The sequence below is a fragment of the Nelumbo lutea genome, chromosome 2, assembly GCF_056320005.1.
Source record: "Nelumbo lutea isolate HS-2025 chromosome 2, American lotus-T2T, whole genome shotgun sequence".
NCBI classification, from domain to species: domain Eukaryota; kingdom Viridiplantae; phylum Streptophyta; class Magnoliopsida; order Proteales; family Nelumbonaceae; genus Nelumbo; species Nelumbo lutea.
The window spans coordinates 71,553,922-71,568,773 of NC_142685.1; the positions used below are offsets into that span (position 1 = coordinate 71,553,922).

General features: G+C 40.0%; 1 protein-coding gene across 2 annotated transcripts in view; it reads left to right on the forward strand.

The window, feature by feature from the left end:
• TSL (Protein kinase superfamily protein) overlaps positions 1-13,941 on the forward strand; it is a 54,077-nt gene extending 40,136 nt beyond the window's left edge. For both annotated transcript variants that reach the window (XM_088972952.1, XM_088972951.1), the window contains exons 14-16: positions 8,494-8,548; positions 13,107-13,268; positions 13,582-13,941. In XM_088972952.1, coding sequence (XP_088829078.1) covers positions 8,494-8,548; positions 13,107-13,268; positions 13,582-13,677 — 313 coding nt within the window. In that variant the 3' untranslated portion in view covers positions 13,678-13,941. The remainder of the gene's footprint in view (positions 1-8,493; positions 8,549-13,106; positions 13,269-13,581) is intronic.
• Positions 13,942-14,852: the final 911 nt, after the last annotated feature.

The window sequence follows — 14,852 nt, forward strand, 5'->3', positions numbered from 1 at the left end:
TTCACCATACTTATAAACAAGGATCAAAATTTTGATATGATACTCCCCATATCAGGTGTATGGTATCAGCAATACCACAATACTCTAAATAAGGGGCTTTTGACCAATTTCACTGGGTAGGCAGGCCTTAAGACTGAACTCCCTACGAATTAAAAAAATGAGCTAAAAAATGTTATGTGCTACCGAAACACCTGACACACAAACTCATGCATATCAGGTGTATCAATGCTTTAAACCTTGCTTATAATAAGTTAATAACTTTAGCCATCTGGTGCACAATATTTTCCATTACCCATCAAAATATTCACAATGTTTTGCATCTAACAAAGGTAAGGGCTATTTGGGGTGGGCTGTTTCCATCAAAAGGACTATTTGGGGTGGACTGTTTCCATTGTGCTGTTTCCATCAAAAGTAAGGGCTTTCTGCAGTGGGGCTTACCTCAATAAGATCAACTCTTTTGAAGCTTTGCAAAGAAGAAGGTGAAGCTGGTTTCGTTGCCCATGTATTTCTCATGTAAAGTGAATGGTGAAATTTTGCAACTGCTTTCTGGGATTATTTCTTCTCTTGTTATGGATGTAGGTGGAATCCTCCAGCGGAGTTGAAGACTTTATTTGATATTGTGTTTTTCTCTCCTTTAAGAAGAAAGGAAAATTTCTCTGGAGATGCACAAGGGTAGCCATCCTATGGTGTATTTGGGAGGAAAGAAACTCAAGGCTGTTTAATGACAAAGAAAAGGGATTTGAGGAGGTTATTGACATACACTGTGTTAGAACAATGGATCTGTTTGGTCCTTATTCATTTGAGGACATTAGGAGAAATTGGAAAACAGTGGAAGATTCTGATTCCAAGAAGCAAACAGCTGGTACTTGGCAACCCCCACTGTTGCCTTTTGTCAGGTTGAATTTTGATGGCTGCAGTCTAGGTAACCCAGGGCTGTCAGGTGTTGGGGGAGTGATAATGAGTAATGAGGGGAACATAATTGCTATGTTTTCAGGTCCAATTGGTGTAGAGGACTCAACAAGGGCAGAACTTTTGGTCGCTTTGACAGGAATCAAAATGGCTAAAATACTAAATTACATTAATGTTGTTATTGAAGGAAACTCCATGCTAGTCACTAAGTTGTTGGGCAGCAATCAGGAAGGATCATGGAAATACAAGCACATTATCAGAGAAATCAGAGAAGTCAAGTGGGAAATATGTATAAATATTAGGTTGGTACCTCAGGCAGTTGACATTATCAGAGAAATCAGAGAAGGAAACTCTATGCTAGTCACTATCTTTCAAAATGCTGTCATGCACATATTTTGATCTTAGTAAATAAATTGTTTGTTACTGATAAAAAATGCATCTATCAACTACCACAAAGCACATTTTCCTATTCTATTCCTGGTGATATCATTGTGATAGGCACACCCATTACCTCTAATCGGCCCACCAGCATGATACCCATACAGCCTTACCCGAAGACCTATGTGAGGGGACCACGTCAGCTAGTTAGTTACAATCGAAAGCAGACGCCCATGTGATGTAAGGGCTATAAGTAACAGAATAGCAATAAAGAAAAGCACCTTTTGAGCACCAACAATCATCTTCTCTTCTCTTTTCTTCTGTAGGAGGCCTGAGATCCCTCGAAGAAGCTCCTGAGGTAGGCAGAACCTTACCAAGTGGTATCAGAGCCCAATCTTGGGTTGACATCATGGTGGGAACTAGAGCATCCGTAAGCGATGAACGTATTGATAAACTTGAGGGAGACATCACTGATATCAAGGTGGCTCTCTCAGCGGTCTTGGCCAAGCTGGAGAAGGCAACTGTCAGCGAGAACAACGAAGGTGAAGGAGAAGGTAGCAGCCAACCCAGCAATCGATTTGGAGGAAATGGAGTGTTGCTACAAACGAAGATCACCTTCCCAAACTTCTCAAGTGAGGGCCCTACACTGTGAATTTATCGGGCTGAGAGGTACTTCGAGTAACATGAAATTCTGAGGAATCAGAGGGTCTCAATCGCCACTATCCATCTGGAAGGAGAAGCAATTTTTTGGTTCTAGTGGTTTCGCTTCCCCAAGTGACCTGGGCGGATTTCATTGATCCTTTGTGTGCGATTTGGACCCACTGGATTCGAAAACTATGATGAACAACTTGCTAAATTGAGATAGATTGGTTCAGTGAGAGAATACCAGGTGGAGTTTGTGTGTCTATCCTCTAGGGTATAGGGGTGGCCGTAAAATGCTTTGTTAGGCAGTTTTATTGGAGGGTTGAGGGAGGATATTCGGGTGGAGGTGAAATCCATGTAGTCTTCGACAGTCATGGCTGTTGTAAGGCTGGCCAGGCTTTACGAGGAAAAACTCGACAGCCTTAGAAGGCCACCGAATCGTCCTCAGGGACCCCTATTGAAGACTCCCATAACGGGACGTGGCCCTGAAGATAGAGCCGACCTAGACCCGACCATTATGGGATCTACTAAACTAGAAACCCAAGGTTTCAAGCCCAACGACCCATATAAAAAGCTGACATGGGCTGAGATGCAGACTCGTAGGGACAAGGGCCAATGTTACAACTGTGATGAACGAGGAAGAGCATGCAGTGGAGGGTCTTGAAGAAAATAACCCAACTAGCCTTGATATGATATTCGGGCTTGGCCCATCCGAGATTTCCTTACAGGCCCCCACCAGTCTCACATCACCCCAAACCATGCATATTATGGGTTGATTGAAGGGCCCGAAGGTATTTATTTTGGTGGATAGTGGGAGAACGATGAACTTCATTTCTGATGACTTGGCCACCCAGATGGGGGTAACCATTAGACCCACCTCTAAAATAACTGTTCAAGTTGCCAATGGTAGTCAGATACCATGTGAAGGAGTCTATAAAGACCTGGAGCTATTCATCCAAGGGGAGGTTTTTTGCGTTGATCTGTACACATTGGCCTTTAGTGGGGCCGACATCATACTTGGAGTACAATTGTTGCAACAATTGGGTCGGGTGGTTTGTGACTGGTCCAAACTGACCATGGAATTCCAAAGAGGAGACCAAACAATAACTCTAAGCGGGTCCAGTCTGCTGGTCCCACAACCAGCTACCCTCATCTCCATAATCAAAAGCAGTTGGGACTTAAATCGACACACCTTGATGCTCTTAGGGGCCTGCACCCCTGGCCCACATCTGAAGCCCACACTCAATTAAGGCGACAGTGGGAACCCAGATCCGCTGCTACAAGAAGTATTGGCTAAGTACCTTGAAGTCTTCCAAGAACAGCAAGGGCTTCCTCTAGAGAGAACTTAGGACCATCAGATTCCCATCGTACCGGGCACAACATTGGAAAATTTCCGGCCCTACCGGTACCCATACTATCAACGCCAAGAAATTGAGCGCTTAGTGCAAGACTTCCTACAAAATGGCTTCATATAACCCAACAATAGCCCGTATTCTTCCCCAGTTATACTAGTGAAAAAGGACAATTCTTGGCGGTTTTGCATGGATTACCGGGCATTGATGTCCATTACATTTAAGGATCGGTTCCCCATTCCCTTGATCGATGAGTTGTTAGACGAATTGCGGAAAGCCCGAGTTTTCTCAAAACTGGATCTCAGGTCAAGGTATCATCAGATCCGAGTCCACAGAGACAATTGCATAAAACGGCTTTTAGGACTCAAAATGGCCATTACAAGTTCTTAGTCATGCTGTCTGGTTTATCCAACGCACCATCGACCTTCCGATTACTCATGAATGACATTTTCAGGCCCCATCTTCGTAAGTTCACTTTAGTATTTTTTGACGGCATTCTTGTCTATAGCTTTGATTGGGAGCAACACCTCCTACATTTGAAGCTAACCCTGGATGTGCTAAGGAAAAACCAGCTTTCGGCCAAGCTCTCCAAATGTGTCCTTGGGTAGGGAAGAGTACATTATCTTGGTCATGTGGTAGAGGGAGGGGAGGTGAAGCCCGATCCTGAGAAGGTAGCCAGTGTAAAGGATTGGGCCCGGCCCACCTCAGTTAGACAACTGCATGCCTTACTAGGCCTAACCGGGTACTACAGAAGATTCATCAGGAACTATGGGCTGATGGCAGCAGCACTGACCCAACTTCTATGGAAGGAAGCTTTCCACTGGACGGTGGGGGCCCAACAAGCCTTCAACTCCTTGAAGACAGCAGTTTCCTCTCCTCCCACATTGGTCCTACCAGATTTTGAGCAGCCTTTCGTAGTGGAATGCGACGCATCAGGCACTGACATTGGAACTGTTTTGATGCAAGGGGGTAAACCCCTGGCTTATTTCAGCAAAGTTCTTTCTCCTCGCGCCAAGGCCCAATCCACCTATGTTAAGGAGCTAATGGTTGTCGTCCTATCAGTCCTTAAATGGCGCTACTACCTTCTTGGACGACGCTTCATCATCATCACTGATCAACAGAACCTCAAATGTCTGCTGGAACAGCATCTCCTTATGGAAGAACAACAAAAATGGGTGTCTAAGTTGCCGGGGTTTGATTATTTGATAGAATACATAACTAAAGCTTCTAAATGGGTAGCAGATGCCTTGTCAAGACAAAATGAGTTACAGTTGATGGCGAAATCTGGACTTGTGTACCCGCTACTAGAGGTTCCTAAGCAGGAGATATTGAACAGCCAAGAGCTGGGGGCTATCAAAAGGAAGTAGTCCGAGGATCCAACCAAAACACCAGGCTAGACCGTGAGGGACTCCCTCTTGTACTATAAAGGAAGACTGGTTCTACCTTTATCATCTCCTCACATAACGGAGCTTCTACAGCCGTTCCATTCCTCTGTTGAACATTCAGGGGTACTAAGGACTTATCATCGTATTGCAGCACACTACTATTGGAGGGGGGTTAAGAGGCATGTGCAATCTTTGTGGCCAGCTGCCCAACCTGTTAGCAGTAGTAATATGATACTTAACAACCAGTTGAGCTCCTTCAACCCCTTAAAATACCAAGCCAAGTCGGGGATGATGTCACCATGGATTTTCATCACAGGTTTACCGCCCTCTCAAGGCAAGACAGTGATCATGGTGGTAGTGGACAGACTTAGCAAATATGCCCACTTCTCAGCCTTGTCGCACCCATCCATAGCAGCTCAGGTAGCATATCTGTTCGTGAGAGACATCACAAAATTGCATGGAACACCAGCCTCCATCGTCTCTGATCGAGATCCTCTATTTATGGGAATATTTTGGTAGGAGTACTTTAAAATCCAAGGAACACACCTGGCTCACTCCACGAGCTATCATCCCCAATCTGATGGGCAGACAGAGGTAGTTAACAGATGCATCGAGACATACTTGAGGTGCTTCACTGGGCAGAGACCAAAACAGTGGGTGAAATGGTTGTCCTGGGCAAAACTATGGTATAATTCCACCTTTCATGTGACTACTGGGATGACACCTTTCAAGGCCTTGTATGGGAGAGACCCCCCTGGGTGTCAATTGGACTGGATTTTGTCCAATCCGGTCCAGTCCAATGTGAGTCCGTTATAAATGGACCAGGTCCAATTCAATCCAATGAATGTTTTGGACTAATTTGGACCGGTTCAATTCAATGTCTGGACCATCCAATCTATTCAAATTCATTTTGATTTAGATTTGTTTCAACCCAAACTCGGTCCATTGACACATATATTCTTATCTTATATCAATGGACCAGATATTGGCTTAATCCAACCCAATCCAATATAAATTTGTTACGGATGGACCAAGTCCAATCCAATCTAATAAATATTTTGGACTGGATTGGTCCAATCCAATATGTCTTATTGGTCCTTCCAAACTGTCCATTTTGATTTTGGACTGGATGGGTGGTCCATTGACACCTTTAGTTGCCATTCTCCCCTACGAGGCAGGCTCCACAACAGTAGCTGCAGTAGATGAGTACCTCACTAGCTGAAACTTAATCTTGCAAGAGCTTAAGAACAATCTGCAACGGGCTCAGCAGGTCATGAAGAATACCTATGACCGCAAATATCGCCCCTTGGAATTCTAGCCTGATGACATGGTTTACTTGAAGCTTTGACCCTACAGACAAACCTCGGTAGCCAAGTGAGCATGGCAGAAATTGGCTCCCAAATATTATGGACCCTTCAAAGTCCTTGAAAGGGTTGGGTCAGTCGCCTACAAACTAGAACTATCACCTTCCTCCAAACTCCACCCTGTCTTTCATGTAGCCCTACTCAAGAAGCAAGTATGTCAAGAGCAAAAAGCCCAGGCAACCCTTCCAGATTTCACTGAGGAAGGAGTCATGATCATGGAGCCCCACAAGCTGATAAACTTCCGCTCGGTACTTAAAGGAAAGTACTACATAGAAGAGGCCTTGGTTGTGTGGAGCAACCTGCTGGGAGAAGAAGCTACCTGGGAGTAATACTCTTGACTGCAGCATGAATTTCCCCACATCGACCTTGAGGACAAGGTTGATCTCAAGGTGGGGGGACTTGATAGGCACACAACTAGGCCCATTACCATTAATCGACCCACCAGCATGATACCCATACAGCCTTACCCGAATACCTTTGTTAGGGGACCACACCAGAGCAGACCCCCATGTGATGTAAGGGCTATAAGTAACAGAATAGCAATAAAGAAAATCACCTTTTGAGCACCAGCAATCATCTTCTCTTCTCTTTTCTTCTGTAGGAGGCCTGAGCTCCCTTGAAGAAGCTCCTGAGGTAGGCAGTACCCTACCGCATTGTTTCAGTGTCAGTACCATATCCTGACTTTCCTGAACTTTCCTGGTGATATCACATTTTCCCATCAAACTTTCCTGAACTCTTAGTTGCTAGAATTTCATCCTTTATTTCCTTGATTGAATGTTCTTGCTCCATTTACCTCGTCTTACAGTGCCATTGTTTAGTTTTGCATAGATCTTGTTCGATCATAATGATTTGTAATGTTTAGATGAAAAAACTATTAGGGGAAGGCTTCTGTGTGAATAAATTTCTAGGAAAATCTCATTATTCACTGTACCATGCATGTAGCAAACGTGGGTAGTTGGGACCGATCATCTGATCTCCAACATAGGTGATATTGTAGGTGTCATCTATTTCATTGAGTGGTTAGGGAGAAGCATGGATTAACTGATGATTCTGCAGTCAAACATGGTAAGCTATGATTGGATGAGGCAGTGATGCAGATACGAAGCAAAGCAATAATTCATGAGGAAACAAACCAATTTTCTTATTCCTATACCAATTTCAGAATTTTTTGGGTGATAGCATATTTGTGTTGCTTCAGTTTTTTATTTTCTAGTCATAGGTGTCTTAAGAATAGGATTTTAAAGTTTTCCTGAAATCTTCTGATATTTCAAAATTACCATTTATGGTAAATTAGTAACTTTTGGACTTGCTATTCATTGTAATTCTCGTGATTACTAGTTTTAGTAAACTTGTGGTCTACTATTTCTGGTAACTTGAGAGTAAGTCTTAGTGGGATCAGTAATGAGTTTTAGAGTTATTTTAGGAGTTGGAGTCCCTTGTTCAAGTGCCCTTATAGCCACTCCTGGATTTGTCTTAGTTTTAAAGCAATTAGAAGTTGTTTTAGTCCAAATTGGTGTCTGTAAAGGGACATCCAAGTTCATAAGTCGAGTTTATAAATAGAGTCATTGTAGTTGGAATTAAAGAAGAGATGATTTGATGAAAATAAAGTTTGGTTTAGTGAATTCTGGTTGTTGCCAGAAGCTCTCTCTCTCTCTCTCTCTCTCTCATTTCATCTTATAAGCAATTTATCTTTGCTGTTTACCATAATGGCATGAGTTCTCTCTCTTTCTGGTTTGTTGCTCATCTTTTGGCAGGCAGCAAGCATAGTTTTCAAGGCACCAAGGTGAGGCTGGGCGTCAGGGGGCCGCCTTGTTGCCTAGGTGCCTAGGCGATGGACTTGTTTATATAGAAAATATAGATCCTAGGGTAGTTCCCTAGGTACCATATCCATATTTCCCTAATAATTATTCATAATAAAAGTATAGAGTTCATGTTAAAGTATAGAAGATCAACATATTCATGAGAAGAAAAAAACAAAGGAAAAATTGAAAAAATATAGGGTCTGAACCCTTATTTTTGTTATAGGAAAAGAAGAAAAGAAAAGCTTAGATATCTACTTTCTTTTCTACCCAAATGCCCCCAGAGATACACAATCACAGTGCTTCAGCATCATGTTTTGATTGCAAAACTTAGTTGCAGATCCATGCTTGTCAAAGAGGATGAGGTATGGCTGCAGATCCAGAAGAAACTTGTCATTGTGATACTGTGCCAGGTTGCCTTTTGTTGTTGAATATCTACATGGAAATGATTAAATGATAACACTAGCTCTATCATATTTGTAGAATATGTGAGTATGGAAAAAATGTGTTTATTTGATTTTATCTTTATGCAAATAGCATTTTTTTCTTAATTCTTAATCCATGTTTTCACTAATTTTTAGTAGGATCCTGCATCCGATCCTTGACAATTTCTGTGAATTTGGTCCAGTGAGCTCAAAATGTATATTTTCTCTTTGCTTTTCAGGTACTTGCCTCCAGAATGCTTTGAGCTCAGCAAGACACCACTCATATCATCAAAGGTCAGTGACTCTGTGATTGTATCCTTCTAGGAATTAGGCCCATCTAAGGAATAGAGACAAGTGGTGGCTTGTTGCTAAAATTTCGGTTGAGTATTTCTGGGGGCATTTGGTACAAGAAAATGCTGGGTAGCCAAATCTAACATTGACTGATATCCACTTTTAAGAAATACCAACAGGTGTACCTTGCTGTGCCCATTCTTAGCATTACAGAATTCTGTTCTAAGTTGTATCTTACAGTTACTAGAGGAAACCCAGTTCTACGGACTTGACATATTGTAAATACCAGATTGTTATAATGTAACTATTCTCAATTCTCAACCATATGATCAGTGTATTAACCATTGATTTTGGACTTTCTCTTTATTGATCAGCATACTGTTTCATGTATGTGGATCATCTGTTTTCATTGTTGGAAAGCGTGTTCAGGATTGGGTAGTGGGGGTGGGGAGAGTTTTTCATTTCAATACAGTTTACATTTCAATTTCAAATTGATCTGGTCCTTATTTCCCAAATGCAAGGGGATACATTACCAATAAAAAATGTGAAGGGATGATATCACATATCCATGGATCATTACAATTTTGATCACCCAATGGTGTCACAGATCTGAATGCCCAAGTCATCGAATGGATTTACTTTAAGCAACCATTAGAATATTTTTTTGATAATTGAAATAATTTTATTAATCAGCAATAGACAATAGTTCAAAGTCCCCAAGGAAAGGCACGAGTTGAAACCTCTCTGGGGTAGTTAAGTACAGATTTCCAAATTAATAACAACTTACAAAGAAGCACAAAAAAGATCTTCCCTAGAAACCCCCTGTTTGGCTAAAGCATCAGCCAAAGAATTAGCAGACCTACTAACCCATTTTACCTCAACTCTCATATTGCTGGTAAACCACTTTACTTTTTCGATGAGATCTTTGTAGCCCCAAATGGTGATATCCAAGTTTAGGAGCCACCTTGTTACTAGCTGAGAGTCCCCTTCAACTAGGAGATGCTCCACCCCAAGCTGGTTGGTGATCTGAATTCCTTGTACTGCAGCAAGGATTTCTGCCCTTGTGGAATCCCCCATTCCCACCGGTCCTGAGGATGGGGAAATTATGTTGCTGTCCTTATTTCTCAGGATACCCCCTATACCTGAAGGCCCGGGGTTGCCTTGGCTGCTTCCATCAAAGTTCAACTTGATGACACCTTCCAAAGGTGAAACCCATTCTGACAGAATTCTATCATTCTTTGTTGAAGTGTTAGCTATTACTAGCCAATTCCTCCACAAGTCATCAAAGGAGAAGTTATAAAAAATATCCACAGTTTTCAGCCAATGGATTGCTATTGTTAGGATACAATCTTTCATTTCATCTAACCCTCTTTCCTTCTCTAAGAAAATTCTTGCATTCCTTTCCTCCCAAAGAGTCCATAGAGTGGCTGCCCTGACACATTTCCACATGACCTTACCGCTTCTAGTGTGCCAAACAAAAATAGATGGGTTGAATAACGAGCTTAAATCAGAAGGCATAGACCACCTACCTCCAAATAAACAAAGGCTCCACCTCCGTATGGTTGTAGCAAAGGAACATGAGATCAGCAAATGGAAACAGTCCTCATTCTCAGCCTTACACAAGGAACACCAATTTGGGGAAAGACAAAGAGAGGGTCTCCTTTTTTGTAAGTTTTCCAAAGTATTGATTTTCCCATAGAAGACTTCCTAGCAGAATACAACAATTTTTGGGGGAATAGGTCGTGCCCAGACTTCTTCGACCGGGAATCCTTGGGAAATGGGGTTAAAACTGTGGGATTTTAGAAAAGAAGAGCAAGTAAAAGTACCTTTTGGAAGAGGAGTCCAAACCCTTTGATCAGAAGAAGTGGGGTCCAAGCAAACGAATTCTAGTAAATGAATTAGCTCAATAACTTTTAGCAACTATTAGATTGGAGTAAGTTAATTGGTGGATTCCAGTAATTGTTATAATATATTATTTTAAAGAGGGTGCTGGTCTCACATAAAGTAAAACGTCTTGATTGATAATGTAAATTATCTGAGTATTTTGTGTCACATGAATCTTAGGGCATTCTTTTAGTCTGACTCTGAGTTGTATCAAGGGCTCCAAAACACTATGAGTTTGACTTGTTGCAGTTTTCTTCTCCTTGGAATACCATTTTGAATAATATCAGTTTTGTCCTTCATATGCAATAAGACATGAGGAGAGAAATAAGAGAAGATGAATGCATCTGCTAACTTACTTTCAAATCTTAAAAATATAAACAAGTTTCTACACATGCCACTGGCTCCTTGATAAAATGTATGTTTACCTCAATGTGTTTGGTTTGTTTATATTGTATTGGGTTATGAACAACTTTTATTAGAGCTTTGATTATCATAATAAATTTCCATTGGACTTTCAAACTTGACCACTAATCTTCCAAAGATTCTTGAACCACAATAGTTGTGAGGCTCCATGTGCCTTAATGTTATATTGGGTTTCATCACTAGACCTGGCTGTCAAGTTGCCCAGTAGACTTCGAGAGTTAAAACTATATAAAGATTAAGTTCAGGCAAATTTTAAACTTACAGAGTGCAAATGATTTAATGTTTTTGTCTGTGTTCATCTCTTTTTTATTAAAACAATAGCATATATGCTTTTATTGTTTATGTGCATGCTGTTGCTTCATTTGTTTATTATAAAGAGAAATCCTCACTTTATTCCACTTCACAAATTTTTATTTGTTTTCTGATTTTATTTTTCAAAACCCCCACCTATGATACAGTACCACTCCCCTTGTATGGTGTCAGATTCCCCCACTTGTTACTTTGCCCAACTGAAAATTCCATTATTATAGAATATGGTTGGTTGATGGTTTTTAATATAGAAATAACACATAAAGATGAAAGTGGAGGTTAGGTTCTTTTTTAGGTTCTCTTCTAATCAATGCTGTGCTGGCATAGAATTGCCAGAAACAAGGGATACATCAAATGGACAAAAGCTGTACACACTCTGAAAAAACAAAGGTGAAAGCAACTAGTTATCGATTCACTGCATTTATAACACCGCGTGGTGGATATAGTGGAGAAGTGCCTCGTCTGTGTTCTGTTATCAGCATATATCACTGTTCCTAATGGTAATAAGACCAGGGACCGGATCTGGTAGCACACTTGGTGAACATACTGGGTAGGCACATAATCATTTTGCTGACACATGTCCCATAAATGCGTAGAAAATAGACTGGGAGGTATTTCGGCATTCTGATGAAGTGCTTATGCAGTGTGCTCACTGAGTGTTCCTACCAGATCTGGACTCTATAGTTGTCAAGGTGACACCTAGGCAACAAGGTGACCTTGGAGGCCCACCTCGCTTAACCGCCAAGAAGTTTTGTATATAATGTTATGAAATATTTTTGTATTCTTAATTTTTTGAGATTATAATTATAAAATAGACATTATTAAACTAAGATATTCATTTTGTGTGTTTATATACTGATTTCTTTTTACTATTTCCTTATTTGTTAGGGTTTATTGTCGACATAGACATTGCTTACTGCTGTATTGAACCCTCAAAGACTTCAAAACCTGAACCAATAAATAAGAACTTTAAATTTTGTCTAATCAACACATTTTTTTTCTTCCACTTTTTCTTTTCTTTTTTTCCTATAACAAAAATAGGGGTTCAGCCCCTATTTTTTTTTTTAATTTTCTTTTCTTTTTTCTTTTTCTTCTCATGAATATACTGATTTTCAATACTTCAAAATGAAACTTATACTTTTCTTATGGAGCTATGTATAATTATTAAGGAAATATGGCTGTGGAACCTAGGGAACTATCCTAGGATATATGTTTTTTGCTTAAAAAAATCCATCGCCTAGGTGACTTGATGACAAGGCACCCTCCTGTCGTCTAGTCTTGCCTTGGTGCCTCGAAAACTATGCTGGACTCATAAGACCATTATTAATGGGTAGAAGGCTCTAAAGTGAAAACCAGGGGGAGGGAGTTGGTTGGGATGGTTTAGTCATGTGTAGAGTGTAGATGAACAATGACTGCAACAGTGAGGTCAGTGAGGTCAGTGAGGAGTAATTTGGTGCAAGTAGAAGTCTCTAAAAAAGCAAGGGGGGAAGCTACAGAAAACATGAACTGAATTTGTAAAAATGATTTGAGAACTTCCTATTTTAGATGAAACATGACTCCTGATAGAGCACAATTGTGGGATAGGATTCATGTAGCCATCCCCAAATAGTTGGAAATAGTGCTGAGTTTAATTGTGTTGTAGAAATTAAAAATACCCCTGCAGGTATGCCTTTATGATATATCTCAACGCAATGTTAATTGCATAGAACTCTTAATTTATGTTTATTTCTTGAATCATTTATGGTCTCACTGCAAAAGCCATGGCCTATTGGTATTCTGGAACTAACAATTATTTCAGGAAAACTTACTTGATTTATCAGTTATGCCAAAGCAGCCATGGCCTGTTGCTATTCAATGCTTTACACTTTCTTTTCCTTTTCATTTCCTTCGCTTGAACAGAGGCTTTGTTTGTGCTATGCTAACATCCAAACCACTTGGTCAACAGGTTGATGTTTGGTCTGCTGGTATTCTATTTTACCAAATGCTCTTTGGAAAACGCCCTTTTGGACATGATCAGACCCAAGAACGGATACTTCGTGAAGACACAATTATTAAAGCTCGCAAGGTGGAATTCCCTTCTAAGCCTGCTGTTTCAAATGAGGCAAAGGTATTTACATTATATCATCTCCAGTTTTCCTTAGGGTAGGTGTACATCACCATATGGTAAAAGAATTTGCTTTCATTTTCTTTCTAGTTGTTTCTGACTGTTCTCAAGTCAAGATATAAGAGCCCATTTTCTGCTCTCAAATGTCCAACAAGGCTCACTGAAGGAAACATTGAATACATCAGACTATATATAACTGCAGGGTAGAATAATTTAGGCTTTTGGTTTCTTTCAATTTTTGGTTGTCCTGGTATAAGATGATATGTTCTGTTCTCTGCGTTATATTAATTTGCTTTAATTTTCTGATATTCTGTAGGATCTGATAAGGCGATGTTTAACATATGACCAAGCCGAGAGGCCTGATGTTCTAACCATTGCTCAAGATCCATATCTTTCATACACAAAGAAATGAAAAACTGACACGGCTAACAGGTCAAGAGAGCTCATGTGAACCACTTTGGCCAGTGATGATGCGAACTAATGTGCAAATTATCCACATGAAGTTTTGTAAATGTTGTAAAGGCTTTTCTTTTTGTTTCTTTTTTTTTCTTCGAGGGAAGTGTAATTTTAATTTTTCTGGTATTTTCCTTCTGGTTTTGTTTTGTTCATTTGCTTTCTAAATTGTAGTTTATTAACCTTTTTTCTTAATGAAAACAAGTTCCTAGTGAAGGCAGAAGATACTGTTATAGATGTAATGGCCACAATGATAAGCTGCTGTTCTTTTGCTATTGGAAACACAATAGAAGAATGCACAAAAGTGGTTTTAGAACTTAGAAGAGAAACAAATGGGATATAAAATTAGCGTTAGTATCAATTTTCTTTTCATTCTTTATTCGGAAAAGTTACTTCGCATGTGGAAAAATTGAAGAATACTCACATGCTATGCATTTACAAAGGCAAATTTCAGAAGTTTATCCTAACAACCTTATAAACTGTATAATATTAAATATTTGCGCTTTTGGGTTTTCTTAATTTTGAGTTTAATGAAGTTACAAGATGTGGTGGCCGTGATATTATATTTGTTCTTTCCTCTATTTTTGTCAAAGCAGTAATATTATATTAGATCAATTTTGTCCTGTTAATTTTTTGTGCACTGAAGCAAAGTTCAAAGTATCGATGCAGGGCTTATTGGCCTTTATCGGTATTTTTTTTGTAGGTTTTATTTACTATTTTTCGAAAATGGTTCAGAGGGGTCGGTTTAAGGCCTGACTACCCTCTGAACCAGTGTCTAATCCAATAAAAACCCTGGAGGGGTGTATCGGAAAGCCATTGGCATGATACATATCGGTACGTTGAACCTTGCACTGAAGGGCCTATATGAATATGAGATTATTCTTATGTAAATGACAAATCAAATTTAGAAAAGAATGAGCATGGTTCTAAGTGTAAATGACAAATCAAATTTAGAAAAGAATGAACATGGTTCTAAGTGCCGCTTTTGCAAAGACTATAGAAGCAATTTTAGTGGAAGGCTATAATAGTTCGTTTTAGTGGAATGCTATACAATTTTTCATATGTGGATGTGTGGTGATAACTGCTCACCTCATGAGTCACTTCGAGGGAACTCAAACCTTAGAGAGAAGAATA